The sequence below is a fragment of the Lipotes vexillifer genome, unplaced genomic scaffold, assembly GCF_000442215.2.
Source record: "Lipotes vexillifer unplaced genomic scaffold, Lipotes_vexillifer_v1.1 scaffold1540, whole genome shotgun sequence".
NCBI classification, from domain to species: Eukaryota; Metazoa; Chordata; class Mammalia; order Artiodactyla; family Lipotidae; genus Lipotes; species Lipotes vexillifer.
The window spans coordinates 318,987-337,204 of record NW_006787143.1 but is presented as its reverse complement, the minus strand read 5'-3'; the positions used below and the strand labels follow the sequence as shown (position 1 = coordinate 337,204).

The following is an 18,218-nucleotide window of genomic DNA, read 5'->3' as shown; positions in this document are numbered from 1 at the left end:
CTTAATAGGAATGCAAGGCAGACATTATTCTCCCTATATTATAGAGGTAGAAATCAAGGCTTATAAAAATTCAATGTGGAGTAGAAATTGACTCCTCGTCAAGGAGCTGACCAGAGGAGCTGGGCTACCTATGTGAAGTCTTCTCCCTCCTCCCCTAACATTGTAAGGTCTTCATGAATAAAGTGAGGGGGAGCTCAGACGGCAGTTGGAATTATGATTAATTATTATTTGGTGTGGCTGCTCATAACAGAGACCTGAAATAAAGGTAGCGTAAACGAAATTTACCTTTTCTAAGGACAAATAAGTGTGGAGATGGCAGTCCAGAGTTGGAATGGAGGGTCCACCATCATCAGTGAGTCAGGCATCCTCCATCTTTCTGCTTTGCCATCCTTCTTATGAGGATGCTAGCTTTAAGCTGTCTCGTGGTCACAAGATGGCTGCTGGAGTTCCCTCCATCACTTCTGAGTTTTAAGAAATAGGAAAGAGAAACAGTAGAACAAAAAAGTTTCTGTCTCCCAGATGAGCCAGATTTTCTCTAACCTTTCATCTCATTGGCAAGAAAGCTGGGGAAGAGAGTTGTTTTACCTAATCATAAGGTATAAGGAGACATAAGGAAGAAGGAAAGAAAAAGTAGTAGGAAACTTTGAGGAAAAGCACAAAGCGCTAAGACAAAAAAAGTAAAAACATTAGGGACTCTATAATAGAATAGCAGCGAGGGTGCATTTTGGATTGCCAGTCCACTGTGATATTTGACACAGCCAACGTACCTACCAAACGTCTCCATGAGGAAATGTTTGTGTCAGAATTGGGCTTCTGCAACACAACCCACATTAGGAAAGACCTGTACTTTAGATTAAAGTCTTAAAAGGAAACCAAATGATAATCTGACGGAGACTATGAAAGATGTTTGTTCCATTTAAAATTAGAGCTTGCTTTTATATTTACTTCAGTAAATACTTCTGGATAGAATTTCAGATTTAGAAATGCTTAGAAGCTGTGGGTCATTGGACAAGTTACTTAAGCTCTCTGAGCCTCCACTTCTTCATTTTGCAAAATGAGAGCTAATTATACTTACTTAACATGGTTGTTAAAAAGGTTAAATGAGAGAATCGTGCATGTCGATAATGCACATGTAGCCCAGTGTGGTGGCACCTAATGGGCAGGCCATACATGGTAACTAGCATTTAGTTAGCAAAGTCATATTGGTAGTAATAGTGATAGTATCTCCTGTGCTTATGTTCCTGTAGCCGTGAGGCTGGGCGCTTTGGATGGCATGCTAGGAAGTGGTATCATTCTATGTTCACTGTCTTTCAAGGGCTCAGGACGTCTTCCGTCAGGCAATGAAATCTCCAAGTGTGCTGCTTCATGTGCTTCCACCTCAAAACCGGGAAGAGTATGAAAAATCAGTCAGTGGACCTCTTAACATTTTTGGTAACAATGACGGCGTTTTGAGAACAAAGGTGCCACCTCCTGTCCATGGAAAATCAGGAATAAAGACAGTAAATCTCACAGGAACAAGCAGTCCTGAAGAAGATGCATCAACTTCCCTGCAGCAAAGCAAGAGCCCCCGAGTACCAAGACTAGGTAGAAAGCCATCCTCTCCCTCACTCTCCCCGCTCATGGGGTTTGGCAGCAAGAAAAATGCAAAGAAAATTAAGATTGACCTAAAGAAAGGTAATTATTAAATTATGCTTAATAGCATTCTATTATTGTAACATGTAAAATTGGTTAAGAGAAATGCATTAAGGCTAATTTTGTTAATTCTCCCTTCATTTAATTGAATCAAAGAATAGATTTAAGTGTATACTGCAGTAACTTAAATTTCTTAAACTCATAGTACTTTCTTATTCTTTTTTCTGGAGAGTGTAAATTATCTGAAGCAAGAAAATTATAAAGACCTGCTGTGAAATAGAAAGAACCATTACAAACTTGGTAGGAACAGAGTTTTATTGTATCACAACTTAATACTAAATAGGCACTGAAATTCAGTTGTCTGTTTTAAGCAAGATTAGTGATTTTTGAAGCATCCTTTAGTCCAAGTCCGAAAAGCCAATATATTGTTTCTGGTTGTCTAAGATAGTTTTATACCAGCAAAAAATTATTCCTCAGCAAATATGTAGTAATTATTAATTTCACTAATTCAACAATGCAAATAATTTTTCAAGTATTCTTAATTTCAAAAGCATGTATAACCTTTTTTCTTCATCTTTTTCAACTTTTTCATCCATTTGCAGCCCAGATCAATAAGACTAGATCATGTGTGTTCATAGATATTTATGCAATATTATACATACACACATACACATTCATGAATTTCTGCGCTTTTTTTTATTTTTTAACTTCTCCTGATAATCCCTTCCCCCACTGCAACCCTCTGCAACCCACTGTGATTTTCAAGACTCCATTCAAAAGAAACCAAGATTTTATGGATTCTTGTCTGAATTAATAGGAAATGTAATGATCACAAGGTAGTTTTAGAATACTTATTCACATATATCTAAAGCAAATTACATGTACCTTTAATTGGGATATAGAGATTATTCTGAAAAACCCTCTGGTCAAAATTTTGTCCTCCTATAAGAATTCTATACTGGGAAGAAAATGTATCAATAGGAGGCACAATTAGGCTTTTTATGTAAATGTATCACTTGTGCTTTTCATACAAATTGTGCAGCTATGTCTAAGACATGGGGTTGAGTGCTTTGAGAATAGATAAATCAGACACAGAACGTGACCTTAAAAATCCATCAGAAAGCCTTGAATGCAAAAATAAAGAATATTACATCCCACAGCTGTGTTTTGGGAAGATTAATCTGACAGAAAAAGATATTCTGAAGAAGAGAGCATACAGCAAGGATCAGTCAAGGGTGTATGTTGTCTGTCTGAATATAATATGTATGCCTAAATTGCTGACTGGATGTAGGCAGGAAGAGAGAGGAATTACTGTTATTGCTGAGGTTTTCAGCCAGGGTGGCTTGCACAATGGAGATACCATTACAAGAAATTAGAATTTTAAGTAGAAAAGGCAAGGATCTGGGTTGGAGAAGGAAGTTCATAGTGAAGTTTAAAATGCTTGTGAAAGAACGCGCATGGTAATATCCTGGAGACTGACACCAGAGAGATAAGAGACAAACAAAGTGATGTAAGTGTCATCTGTAGGGAGATGGTAGTTGGAGCCAGGAGCATGCCAGGCAAGTCTAGAGGACAAATTGTTCCAGATCCTTGGGGAACATCTATGTTTATGTGGGAGAACGATGGGTAAGAGAAAGAGACAGACATGTTGTGATCAGAGAGGCAGGAAAATAATCAGAAACTAAAAACATGAATACCAAGGGGGGAGTTAATTTCAAGAAAATGGTTGGTGAGAAGTGTCAAACCTAGAAAAGGGGAAAGATCAGAATAGGAAAAATGACTGGATATGGTCATGGGTAGGTAGTTGGTGATGGAAGACTGAAGAAGCAGTAGGATTGATGTAAGGATTCTTTAGGGTAGAGAAATCTAAGCATGTCTTCACATAGAGTGAAAAAAGACATAAACTCAAAGAGAGAAACTGGAGATGCAAGAGAACGGGACGGGGTAACAGGAACGAGTGATGGGACAGTGGGATGCAGTACACAAGGAATGGAGACTCAGCAGGAGGGGGAACCACAGGCTGGCTAGTTGATTGAAAGCCTGACATGTCAGATGGCCTCTTGCTTCTCAGGAAAGTATGAAGTCAGGTCATGGTTTACTGAGAAATCAATCTCCCAGGTATATGGATAACATGTGGTGTTTCTTCTAGGACCTTAGTAAACAAAAGTGTTATATATCTACACTGGCCCTAAATTCACTGTGATACAGTCATGGCCTGTAAGGAGCTGTAATCTGTATTTAAAACCAGAAAAACTGAAGCATATTTAAAATATTGACTGGAATGTCAATATTTCACTTATTCTGCATTAGTCTAATTACGCCTGCTGAAGGTGACCATGCGTTTTCCTGGTCTTATATACTAGGACCTGAAGGACTTGGTTTCACTGTGGTTACCAGAGATTCTTCCATACATGGTCCTGGTCCCATTTTTGTAAAAAACATTTTACCAAAGGGAGCAGCAATAAAAGATGGCCGCCTACAATCAGGGGACAGAATTTTGGAGGTAAGAATTAGAATGAATATCTTCAATAAAATCTTCCTTGGTGTTTGAAATAAGTATGTAAAATGTATTAAATTTTGAATTCAGTATGTTGAAAACTGTACTTATAGACAAGAAAAGGACTTTAATTAGAAAACTGGTTAACAAATAGCCTACCTTGTAAGTCCTCAGTAAGGACAATGATATGGGGCCAAATAATATTGAAAAGCTTTCCCTATCTCCTCTTTCTTACTTCCGCCTCTTAGAGTCCCTGGGGAATTTGGATCAAATCCACGAGTTCATCATATATTCAATTAGGGCTAAGGATTTCAAAGTTGCACCCAAGCCCTTGTAACAGTTTCCTTGAACTTCTCCAAGAGTGGGTCTGCCTGTCTCAGGTTGGTCTATGCATATAGAGAAGTATTTGGAATACCCAAAGCAAGAGGCTTTTTTTTTTTTTGTCATTTATTTTTGTTTGATAGCATCATCTTTTTGGCTAAATATATACTGTCAATTTACCTTTCAAGAAATCATATTCGTTGAAACTGGCTGGTTCCATTGAACTTTCTCATGGCATGAAAGTAGCACTATAGCTTTTTTTTTTTTTTTTTTTTTTTTTTTTTTTTTTTTTTAAAGAAAAAGAAAAATATATCTTAGTTTTTGGCGGTACGCGGGCCTCTCACTGCCGTGGCCTCTCCCGTTGCGCAGCACAGGCTCCGGACGCACACAGGCTCAGCGGCCATGGCTCACGGGCCTAGCCGCTCCGCGGCATGTGGGATCTTCCCGGACCGGGGCACGAACCCCTGTCCCCTGCATTGGCAGGCAGACTCTCAACCACTACACCACCAGGGAAGCCCACTATAGCTTTTTATATAGTTCTAGATCATGATAGAAAATGGGCCAAATGACTAATGTAGCTCCAAATTGCAATCTCCAATAATCTATGGTAAGCTGATGACTATAATTTTCTAAACATGGAAAATTCTAGAATTATAACAAAAAAACTTATGCCTCAAGAATTTACTGTGTGATAACGGTCCATTTCTCCTATTGGTATTCGGCAGAGAATGGTAACAGCTAAGCATTTGAAATCAGCTTCCTTCCTACTTGAGGAATCATTCTCTGGTATCTGTCAGTTTGATTTGTCCTTGCTAAGAATGTGATGTCTTAGGAAAAACTGCTGATGCCAATTACTGAATGTCTGAGACTGTCCAGCACCACAATAATGATGGTTGGTATATTGCTAGTATCATAAACATAGTTGGTTTGGGCTCATGTATTCAGTTTTCATCTTTCCAGAGCTTCATTGATCATGGGAGCCCATTTGCTGCTTGCTTTCAAAAACCATCTAGGGCAGAAGGGGATGGCAAGTGTTTTAATTGTGGCTGCTCATATGGTTGCCTGCATTAGGTAAATGGCAGAGATGTCACTGGACGAACTCAGGAAGAGCTCGTGGCCATGCTGAGGAGCACCAAGCAGGGAGAGACTGCATCACTGGTCATCGCCCGCCAGGAAGGAACTTTTCTGCCCCGAGAGCTGGTAATGTTCAGATCACAGTCTTACTGAATTTTCAGTACAGAACATAATACACTCAGTGAATTCATAATAGCTGAGAAATGAGTTCTAAGTCATGGGCTTCATTTGTAAAAAAAAAAAAAAAAAAGTGAATCACACTGACAGTGTTTTGCCCCCATTTGGGGTATCACTGTTTTAGTGATGGTGATGTGATGATGCAGTGAGGTAGGTAACTGCAAACAGTGCTTCAAGTGTACGAATTCAAACACCCTTCAAGGAGGCAATTTAACAGTATTTGATAAAATAAAATGCACATTGAGTATGTGCTATGGGCTAGGCCCCGTGCAAAACAACCAGCAGAAATGTTCATGGCCCTACCTTAGTGCAGTTAGCAGTCAAAGGGAAATTAAAATATAACCAAGTATTTAAAATGGTGATGAAGATTATGGAAGCAAACTGCAGAGTGCTACAGTAATATATAACAAGGGAATTTAACCTAGTATTGAAGGCTGGGAAAGGCATCTCAAGAAAGAGAATTTCAAGTCTTATTAAAAATGTGTACCCTTAAAAAAAAAAAAATGTACCCTTTGGCTTAGTAACTATACTTTTAGCAATTTGTCCTAAACTGATCATCAAAGATGTGGAAAAAATTCTTCTATATTGATTTTTTTTCTCCAGTCCTATTTATTATAGTGATATATTGGGCATGGTACAACAAGAAGGTACTGGTTAAATAAATAACTGGATCACTTTCCAATGAAATATAGTAAGTACTTAAATGGTCTCTGTGAGGAATTAGTAATAATATGAGAAATGTTCATAGGATATTATTAAGTAAAAAGTTGGGTATAAAATGACATGTGCAGTATGACAAATTACGTTAAAAATCTTTTTTAAAAAGCTGGAAGGAGATGCACTCAGATTGTTGGGATTATGAGAGATTTTTATTTTCTCTCTCTTTTTTTTTTTTTTACAGTGAACACATATTTATTATTGAAATATTTAAGGAGGCTTTAGAAACTTCAAAGGACTTTTATGGCTAATAATAAAGTAGAATAGATGTGGTCAAAGGACTTCTAATTACCCTTTGTTTTTTATTTCCTTTGAATCTATATAAGAAATGACAAAGGCACATATGGGTAATATGATAGGTTCCCCCGAGTTAGATCATCAGAATAGTGAGTGTTGAGAAAATTGAGTATAGTTAACTTGAAAAAAAAAGCTCGGTACTGATAATTGCTATCCCATATATAAAGAGTTATTGTATGGATTGGAAAGTAAATTTTAGTCTGTCTCTTCAGATAGTTTATATCCATTAATTTACTTATGCATTAATCCACCAAACAAGTTACTGAGCATGCGCTGGGGATACAAAAATAATTAAGACTAATTTCCTGTCCTATGTGAGCCTGTTCCAAAACAAATAGTTGGAAGTGATAATGTTACAAGCACTTTCTAACTGTTGGAGCTGTCCAAGAAGGAAACAGGTTATTTAGCATACTGAAACAGAACCTGCCTCACCATCTGTCAAAGATGCTCCAGAAACAATTCTCCTGTTGGTAAGGTGATCAGACTAGACAACCTCTAAGATACCTACTCTGGGTCTAATATTCTGTTACATGTGTTTATATCCATATTTGAATATACAGCCTTCCTGAACCTCCTCTCTTATATATTAACCCTCCTTAGTACTGGCCAAAGGAACCCCTTCCTTCCATGTTTCCGTACCATGGAGTTTCCTTTTGATCCTTCGTTATCTTTCCCATCATCTTATCCATTTTTCCTCTTGTCCTCTTATATGCTTTGAGAAGATCCATGGTAAAATAGGGAAGGGGAGATGCACTCCCCACCTCCTTTCCGCTACTGGACTCCTCCACACTCAGCGCTTTGGAAGGCAGAATCTTGAGTTACGGCCTCATCTCCTCACTGAAGCTCCCGACTCTTCCTAAAGAGAAATGCTGTCAGAACTCGAAGTCTAGGTTTTTTTTCTCTAAATTCAGATGGATTCTTTCCCTCAATCTTTTATTTATCCAAAGACGTTGGCCTTTCTCTACAAGGGTCAAAGTGAAAAGAAACAACACAAAAGGGGGCAGCATGGATATATAGCAGGAAGCCCTTACACTTCTTATTTAATTCGTTGGTTGCTGGTGATAAAAGTGGTTGGAAAACCTCAGTAGGACTAGGTACTTGTTTCAGGGATGGGAGAACTAGGAAAGAAGTTTTGATTGTGTATTCTTTTGAACTGTGGACCTGGGAGGAGTAAAATCCTGCATATAGAGAGAAATATTCCAGGCAGCCCCTAGGCATGCGGAGGAACCCAATAGCAGAGCTCCAGCCAGGAACTCAAACACTCACGAGTCCCTCGTTCCCCATCTAACAGTTAGTTATACCCCTTTTCCATATGTCCTCTAGAATTCCCAACTGCACAGCTAATTCCTTCTTCCTATAAGCTCTCCCAGCCCCCCTTACCCCCACCAACTCCCACCCCTGCCCCCAGTAAGGGGGAAAGGGCTGCTGATCTTATTCAAGTTTGAAACTCTGAAAGCATTTTTAGTCAAAGACAATTACACCTAGAAGTTAGCAAATGGAATAATAGAATTTTTGGACTAAAGGGAGCTGAAAGAATCTGTGAGTCCAGCTCTACTTTTGTAGCTGAGAAAACAGAGGCTCAGGGTGGTTGAGTAACCATGGGCCATGTGTCTATGGGCCCACAGTAAGCAGGAACTAGATGCCTAGGTTTCTTAGCATTTACTATTGTCTCTGAAGCTCAACTTCTGTCCTTACTACCTACTGTGTGATCCAGAGCCGATCACAAAATCATTCTGAGGCTCAGTCCTCATCTGTATCATTAGATTTCTGTGACAATTAAAAGCGATAATGCATGCAAAGCTCTAAGTGTTGCTTCTGGTCAACTGTAAGTACTAAATATGTCAGCTATACTTGTTTCTTCTAGTACATTACCACTTCTGTAGTATTGTAAACACCATACTGTATAGATATTATGGGGTAAATAGATTTATGCAGGCTTACCTGGGATTAACCACTATTTTGAACATTGATTGTTTTCTTTTTCATTATTTTAATATGTATTCTGGTATCCAAAATACAGAATTACAGACAAAATTTGTGTAACCCACCAAATTTACAAGCCAGGCAGGCTGTATATATTATTTCACTCTCATTTAATATAATTTAGTGAAATTGGATTTCTATCCCAGAAAGTGATACCATAGGCCAAGCCCACCAGGGAGCATATTAAATTAATTGTGCGACTATGAGATTATAAGTGAAAATAAATTCTTTGTTCTCATTTTCTGTGCTATACAAAATTTGGAGGGCATGTGGTTAGTATCCATTCTCTTAGAATTCTCTGGCAAATAGTCTCTTTAAAAAATATTTGACTTCTTACTATCCAAATATGTGGAATATTCTTTGTAACCACAGCAAAGCAAGGGCCTTTGAGGCTAACAAGCACTGAAGTAATGTGGACCCAGAATCTTTGTTTTGGAGAAATGTGGAATAATATTATTTTTCCAGCCCAAATACCTGTCTTGAATGCTAAATAGCAGGAACTCTGCAGGAAGTTTATAAAGAGGTCATATTTGGCATTCATGGGGCTATTTCAGTGGGAAACACTCAGAGTGTGGCACTGGACTATTTGAAAGCACAGAATAAAGAAGAGTGTGCGACGTGATACATCTTTGTATTTTTCCTTCAAAAAATTGAAGGTGGTATCATTTTGGTCTCTTCTCCCTTATTGAGGTTGATGCACACACTTGACTTGCCATTGAAAATCTGGCAGGATGAAGGAAGGACAGCACTTCCTGCTTTTGTCTTGTTCTATCTCCTTTGAAGAAAACAAACTGTTTATTGCTTTCCTGTTCTGAGAAACTGTCCTCTCCCTTTTGTTAAGCTGTGCTATTTCATGAGCTCTGTACCCTCTTAACAGCACTGCTCTGCCTATTTTCTGACAGTTAAATCTTCCTTACTTCCTTGTTATCATTAGCTTCCTGTGAAGTCTTTACGCTCACAGCCAAGGGAGCATGTGGTCAGCAGTTCCACAGGAAGGCCCAATATAGGATGGTCTCTCAAATGTGACCCTCTGTCATTCCAAAGGCCTCAGCATCCATTTCCTGGTCATTTCTCCTGACTTGCCACATCAGAGAACTGTGCTGAATGCTTGTATTTGCTGGTCCATGTCTTCCTTCCTGAGTAGTTGGTTAGTATCACAAGTATAGCAGCACGTTTAGCCAACTTTCTTTCCATCTGTGGCAGTCTGGGTTGAAAATCCAATGAAAGGAATTTATATAATAACATCATTTAATAACATCATTACTATTTAGCTCTTTCTAGTATTTTTACCAAAAGAACTGTGCTTCAAAGGTAATCTTTTCAGAATCCCAGTCCAGAAGACCCTTTGATGTTCTCATCCCCTTACTGGGTGAGAGTTTATTAAAGAGGTGTTCACGTAAGGAACATTTTGGCAAAAGGGACTTTGAGATTAGTGCTGGTAATAGAATCAGAAGGTGAAACTGCTGTGTCTGCGCCTGCACTTGAAACAAAAACTATGCTACTTATTCGGTGGTTTGTTTGGTCTGTTCTGTGAGAGACATGGTCTGCAAGTTCTTTTCCATCCCTGATACCTAAAATTCTTTTTGTCTTGTGCAAAGTGTCAGATAAAGCTTTCTTTCCATTCAGAAAAGATTCTGAAAAACTAAAGGTTTTCTATGTATTCCATGCCTGCATTTTTAAGGACTTCAGAGAAAGCAGCACTTTATTATTTGCCACGTATGTGCACGTGCACGTACATGTATGTGGCTGTCCTCTTTTGTTTACGGGGGAAAAAGACGTATTCTGCCATTTCATTGTTAAACTGTTTAACGTTTCATGTTCTGACCTGCTGCCTTATCCTTAAATTATCCTGAAAATCACAGCAACCCCTGGTGGGTAAAACAAGCTGAGAAAATTTCAAATGTATTTATAATTTCTACCTGCCAGGTTTGCCTGCTATTAAGCACTGGCCTCTGCAAGGGGCAATACCTATGTTTCAAGCAAGCAAGTTGCTCCTGCCTGGAATGATTGAGATCCCAAAGTTAGCCATGTTTGTCATGCTGATCTGACCTTCCCTCAGGAACATCGCTTTTGCTGAGAAAAAACTGATGCATGCATATGTGGAAGCTCCCTTAATAGTTGTTGAGATCGGTGTATTCCAGCACTACCGTTTCACCAGTCCCGGTAACTACCTTAGCAAATGACACGTGGCCCCAACCCCTTCACGGTTTACTCTATCTTCTTCCTAAGTGAAAAATTCACAGCTCAAATGTCAAATTATTTAACATCGTGAATCATGCAAGAATTTGAGTTTGAAAACTTAGATAAACCTCATTTAACTGATATTTTATTCCCTTTGGCTATTTGATTCAAAATGATTCCATGCTTAATTAACCAAGGCACTTAAGGAGGAATGAATATTATAGTGGTTATTTGTGGATAAGTAGCAGAAATTGAAGGATGGTTTCAGAATGATTTTCATACCTAAACCAGGATACAAGAGTTATGTTTTAGAATTTAAATAATTATGCAAAAACCAAAATGCATTGCTATATTTTATAGATTCTCCAAGTAACTCAGTTCTATGACTTCAGATGGAGTCCTTGCTAAGATACAATCTCCATTTCTGCCTCTTTCTACAGTAATTTCAGTTCCCTTCTTACTGCATTTCTGTTCAACCAGTAGTCAAGGCTCTGCAGCATGACCTCCAGAATCAACAAGATGTGTCCCTGTCCTCAAGAAGCTTCTAGCCCATAAAGAAAAAAAGAGTGATGAGTTGATCAAATTATGCAAATAAAGTGTTACGGGAATTCAAAGTTGGGGACCAAAAAACCTTTAAGAACCTAATGGTATTTGAGAAGAATCTTGATGATTGAGTAGGATTTCAAAATGCAGAGCTACGCGGGGAAGGAAATAGCATCTTCAGATACTCAGAGACTGGAAAATACAAAATACATCAAGGAGATAGTAAGTAGCCCATCCTGGTAGATTACTGAGCAAGGAGCTATCATGAGTAGTATTGTTTGTAAGGGCTGAAAAGGTATTAGGATACCTGCTAGGATCTGTTGCAATTCACTAGACTGTAATGACGGGGAGCTTAAGAGCTGGATTTAGTCAGACCTGGGTTGAATCCTGGCTCTCCTACTGATTGGCTGAATGGCCGCAGTTAAGTTACTTCCCTATGCCCCCACTCATCACAAACATGGGGATCAGATTTTTGTCTACCTTAGAGACTGTTTGTTAGCATTAAATGAGATGCATGTATAGGGCACATAGAATGGGATTCAGCAAATGTTACTTGTTATCGTTATTGCTCATCTAAATGAGAGAGATTAAGTGCACAGTTAGGGCTTCCCCACTCATTGGGAACAGAGAGGGGTATGGAAATAGAAAACTTTGGCTTTGGCATCTGATAGATGTTAGGGTAATGGAATGAGGTACATCAAATCTACCTAAGTTTTGAGTTTGGTTGTCTAGAGATAGAAGACACAGAGGCAGGTTTGGAGAAGAAAACGATTATTTTTGGCCTAGAATTGTGTTCCTTTCATGGATCCCAAGCTGGTCTATGGCCAGTGATCATCAGCATTTTTGCATTCTCCCTGCGCTCTAGCCATTCCAAACATTTTTTTCACTTGTATAAAATGTTACCAGTGCCCTCTCTTTGTCAGTCAATTGCTGTGAGACTTCCTTCTCCTTAGGACACCCCCTCCCTTCCCTCTCACTGTACAACTCCTTAAGACATTTACTTACAGAGTCTCCTTGAACTTCCAAGTCTGGGTTATGGAGCCCCACTTAGTTTTCCATTTATATTCAAAACTTACCATGCTTCTGAGTCACCTTAAGAACTGTAGACAAATAGCAATTAAGAGTCTAGGTTTGGGAGTCTCATGGGCTGAATGTGAATCCCTGCTTCACAATCTTACTCAACCTCTCTGCCTCAGTTTCTTCACTTGTCAAATAAGGATGATGATAGCACCTACCTTGTAGGGTTGTTGTGAGAGTTAGTTGAGCATGGATGCTAACACGTGGTAGGTGTCGAATAGTATTGACTCCTGTTATTTCCCATGCTGGTGCACACTGTGTGCTCAGTATATGTTTGTTGACTGAATAAGGGAAAGCTATGCATTATTAAAGTAGACAATATAGAAAGTTTGAAAAGGTATTGCTAGAACAGCTATTACCCCTGATCTATACCTAATCTGTATTGAACGCATTATCCATCCTGCTACAATCATTTTAAAACAAAAAATATGCAGTGATTTCCTTAGATATCCGGGCACTAGCAACTTGAATTACACACAAGATAATGAGGGTAAGGATAGTTAGTATTAAATGTAAAGATGTAGACATAGAGAATGGACTTGAGGACACAGGGTGGGAGGGGGAAGCTGGGGCGAAGTGAGAGTAGCATCGACATATGTACACTACCAAATGTAAAATAGATAGCTAGTGGGAAGCAGCCACATAGCACAGGGAGATCAGCTCAGTGCTTTGGGACCACCTAGAGGGGTGGGATAAGGAAGGTGGGAGAGAGACGCAAGAGGGAGGGGGGGATATGGGGATATATGTATGCATATGGCTGATTCACTTTGTTGTACCACAGAAACTAACAGTATTGTGAAGCAGTTATACTCCAATAAAGATCTGTTAAAGAATTTTTTTAAATAAATGTAAATGAGAGTTTAGGTAGTTTAAATTATGAAGAAGACATTTGCATGGTCTAGTTGTACAGTTTCTTTGTAAAGACATATAAAAACAATAAGTATCAGTACTTGTATTTTAAAACATTAGAGGTATTTTTGAAGTATTAAAAGTATTTTAAAGTACTTTTAAAATGTTTCAGTCTTGGCTACAATAACGTGTTAGAACAATGGTCCTCAAAACATGGTCTCACACCAGCAGTATAGCATCACCTGGGAACTTGTTAAACATGCAAATTCTCAGGCTCCCTCCAGAACTAAGAAACCAGAAACTCTAGGGGTGGAGCTCAAAGATGTATTTTAACAAGCACTCCAGGTAGTTCTGATGCTCCCTCAAATTTGAGAACCACTGGAATAGTGGTTTAGTTGTAGAGTGTAGTAAGGCCTGTAGGATAACTTACTGCCTATAGCTGAGTAGCTTCAATAATCACGTTTTCAACTTTATCTTTCTGTTCTGCAAACAGTTTCTTGCTCTGTGAAAAGTATTCAGTGAGGGCTTCCCTGGTGGCGCAGTGGTTGAGAGTCCGCCTGCCGATGCAGGGGACACGGGTTCGTGCCCCGGTCCGGGAAGATCCCACATGCCGTGGAGTGGCTGGGCCCGTGAGCCATGGCCGCTGAGCCTGCGCGTCCGGAGCCTGTGCTCCGCAGCGGGAGAGGCCACAAAAGTGAGAGGCCCGCGTACCGCAAAAAAAAAAAAAGGTATTCAGTGAAAATTTCAAGCCCAATTGAGTTACGTATCTTTAGCCACGTGCCCCTCATTTTGGCAAAGGGCCAGTACTGAAAGCAATCCAGTTACTCAGTTCAATTACACCTGATTCATTTAGGCAAACTCAATTGTACTTGACTTTTTCAGGCTCAACTCGATTGTGCTTTAAAATTTTCACACTCAATTTGATTGTGCTCAAAATGTGTTATGTGCCACCTTGTAACTTGTAGATTTAGAGACATACCAAAGGGAGGTACTTTTAGGGAAGCTTAGAAGATTGGGTTATTGGCATTTGTTTGCAGTTAAATTTATTTTATCTCCAACATGGTGTGCTGCAGGTAAGGTATCCTCCACCAGCCCCGTGCATGGACCATAATCTACCATCCCCATTCTGCTGTGTTGAATTCAGGTCAAAGTTTGTAAAGTTCCTAAGAAAGTAATCCTCGTGTACTGTCACAGAGCCACTATGCTTAGTTGTTCCCATTTATCTCATTTTAAAGGTGGCAAAAAATGAGGCACAGAGATACTGCCCCGTACCAAGATTTGTACTGTTTGTCAAAATCAGAAATATTTTTAAAGGAAGACTTCCACCTCACTGAGATAAGCATCATGCCTTCTTACTTGTGCTGTGTACTAAAAGACCAGGCCCTTAATCTCTGCCAATTTTTAAAAATGGATTCAAGAACCCACAAGGCTGAGGGATTAATAGTCATCTGCTACTCCCTGGGAAGTACTCATACCTAAAAGAATTTTACTGAACCCTTGTCAGCAAAATCTAGTCTTGATAAAATCGATGATGATAAATGCTCTGGTTCAGCATTATTAAAACAGATGGTGGAAGTGCTGGCCATTTTGCCTGGTTGTATGGCTTCCAGGTGTCAGAATGAAAATACTTAATGGGTTTCATCACAAGACTGGTTTTGTTGGAATTTGGAAGGTGGTGCAAGGAGGAGTGTTCTGTGCTGAAAAGAAGCTCTCCTGACATTCAGAGGACTGGGGCCTAATTACATTCTCTTGCAAAGTTAAGGATGAAGAGCCATGAGATCTGGCCGTACTCTCATGGCACAAGACATATGTCTTATTAGTGGCCACTGTGGCCGTGATTAGGCTTCCGGAGGCTAGAAAAAAGAAGAGTTTTCTGAATATACATGTTTAAACAGCTCAGAAAAAGGAATATTGTGACCAGCCACAGACTATATCCTTCTTATTATCCAGTTAGCAAAATGTTACCAGTAATTCATGCCAGCTGTTGATATGGAACAGCTGGATAAGAAGGTGTTACAAAGCTCAGGGGATGACCTTGATTTGCCTAATTACCCCGATGCCTGTGATCAGTACATTTGTTAAGGTACATTCGCTGTAAGATAAGGAAATGCGTTCATTTTGTAAAGGATATTTAAAGATTAAGGGGAAAAAAAGTACTTGCATAATTGGTTGTGGTCGACTTTTCCAGCTGTTATCAAAGTAAATACCACACGTGTGAAACTGCCGCAAGAGTCCATTTCACTTTGAAAGTATACTGAGAGGTTTGAACAAGTTGCATCTGCCTGTTTTTCAAGAAAATGTGTGATCTTTATTGTTAAAGAATATCAGCTTAAGATTGTTACTTTTTTTTTTCCCCCTAAGGGCTGATAAAACAGAGATAGACACTTAAGTAACAATCTGTTGCCACTTACCTCTTCCCATGCCCCGTCCCTAAAGATTCTCTGGGCAATGACTTTTAAATATGTTCTCATTATTTTTAATGAGTGTGCAGAACATATGATGCATAATGCACCAGTAGATAGGTGCCCTTTTACTGAACTTGTCAGATATAATAAAACATCGAAGGAGTTAAGATGCATTTTTCTTTAAGATATTAGAATTATTTAAATTAAGATGCCCAAGTACAAATCACGTACTATTCAATTCCTGTTGCTGCCTAAAGAAAGCCCCACCCCAGTCTTAGTTCTCTCTTTAAAAAAGAATGTTTTATCACAATGTTAAGAAGACAAAAGAACATTTAATATTGTTATGTCTCTTTAAGTATACCCTTCTTTAAATCTGCCCCAATGGCAGGATAATCAATTATAAACGAGTTCAATTATGTTTCCTGGCCACTTACTGAGTTATATGAAGGACTTTTATCACCGAGTCTTTCCGTAATTAATTCTTTGCGTTTCTTAGAGGCTTAGGACCTAAGGAAGGATTGTTTAACAGCTTAAAATGTTGTTTCAATTTTCTTATATTTCCTCTTTCTCTTCTTTCCCTGCCTCCTTTTCTTTCTTGCTCTGACCTATCATCCTGCCTTTCTGGAAGCAAATAACACTTAGTATGGTATCTCTCAATTGCAGAATATTTTTATTTCTATATTACATTAAAATGCCAGGTGGTGACGAAGAGGAAGGTAATAGTATATTATGTTAAACTACATTAAAATGCCAAGTGGTAGATGAAGGTGGTGGTAGAATGGAGAAATATATCATCCCCAAGAACAACAAAGCCTCCCCTTGCTGGTCTTTGTTGCATAAATATTGGTGCCTCTGGCTCCTGGTTTATGGAACTGTCAGCCTTAGCACCCTGCAGGTGTTACAGACTTTCAGCCTGACTCAACAGGGCTCTCTTCTCTCCTTCCTAGCAGCTACATCTTTCAACTGTAGACCCTTGACTTCCCGCTGGAGGAGAAAAACACACAGAAACAAACAAACAAAAAACCAGAAAGTGGCAAAACACAAAAACACCCAACCACAGCACGTTACCCATGACTTGCTTGCATTCCATCTCCCTGAGATCAAATGCTTCTCATCCATGATACACAAAGAGAGACTGATGTTCAGGAGAATTGTCTTCTTGGGCCTCCATTTCCCTCTATGTCTGGATCTACATTGATGATAACAGGACCCAGTTGTTCAATAAATATTTACTGAACATCTGTTTCCGGTTCAGTTGATCACATACTTACTGTTTATTTATGCTAGGTGTTGTACCAGGCACTGGGTATTCTAAGATGCACTAAATCGTGATCCCTGAACTACCGGAGCTTATAGACAATGCTAAGCACCGTTAGAGAAACAGGGTAAGAATATGGCATAGTACCTATCATCTGTGGGGAAAGCTAGTGGGAGGGAAATAGGTGTACGGATTTAAGGAGGAAGCTGAGAGATTAATAGTGAACTAGAAGTTAAAAAAGAAAGAAATTAATAAGGGTTTTTAAATCATGAAAAATTTCATTTATGGGGTAGTACTTTGGTTGGGCCATGGATAAATTCAAAGAAGCAAAGAGAGAAAAACTTCCAGGAATATGGAGAAGCATGAGCCAAAGTCAGGAAGGAAAACTGAGGAAAAGGAAGGAGTAGAGAAACGAAGCATCTTGGTTATAGTGATACTCTTGTTGGCTACTTATGCTATCACAGCAAAATTTGCAAGTCTATAACAAGGCCATTTCTAGGGATAGCATAGGAAATCCCTCAAATGTGAATTTAGGATCTATTTGAAGCCCTCTTTTATAAGGTCTTTGTTTATAAGTTCTGTGTTTGGGCTTATTCATGTAGCGTACATTCAACTGGAGCATCTACTGGGCTGGAAAGTCCAAGATGGCATCCCGTACAAGGCTTTCAGTTGGTGCTGGCTGTTGGGTGGGGCACTTTGGTTCTCCTTCATGTGCCTTCTCATCCTCCAGAAGGCAGTACATCTTCCTTACATGACATTCTCAAGACAGCAGAAGCAGAAGATGCAGGTGTTCTTAAGGCCCAGCCTTGCAAGTTGCACAGTGTTACTTCTGCCTCATTCTCTTGGCCAAAGCAAGTTACATGGCCAATCAAGATTCAGAAGAGAGGTGGATAGATTCTACATTTGGACAGAAAGAGCAGTAGTCATGTTTCAAGAAGGCATAATTCACTGGGACCAATATTACAGTCTCTCACATTGGGTTAGGAAAGCTGGTGAGTACACTGTTCTATAGCAGAATGAGTATTGGTCAGGGATGTAAGATTCAGTTACTGGCCCAGGGCTTCCACTGGATGGTTGAGTTTTTAGAAAGGCCATTTAACTTCTTGGGTCTTATCTTTCTGTATTGTATTCACAACATTTTTATCGAGTTCTTAGTGCAAATAGAGTGCAAGAGATAAAAAAGTCTATAAGCCATTCCCCTTTCCCT

The 18,218-nt window shown here is 39.2% G+C and overlaps 1 protein-coding gene across 1 annotated transcript in view; it reads left to right on the top strand.

Annotated features, from left to right (window-relative positions):
* PARD3B (par-3 family cell polarity regulator beta) overlaps positions 1-18,218 on the top strand; it is a gene marked incomplete at its 3' end in the record, with an annotated part of 751,281 nt that overhangs the window by 419,559 nt on the left and 313,504 nt on the right. The window contains exons 8-10 of the mRNA XM_007459885.1: positions 1,316-1,674; positions 3,996-4,135; positions 5,522-5,650. Coding sequence (XP_007459947.1) covers positions 1,316-1,674; positions 3,996-4,135; positions 5,522-5,650 — 628 coding nt within the window. The remainder of the gene's footprint in view (positions 1-1,315; positions 1,675-3,995; positions 4,136-5,521; positions 5,651-18,218) is intronic.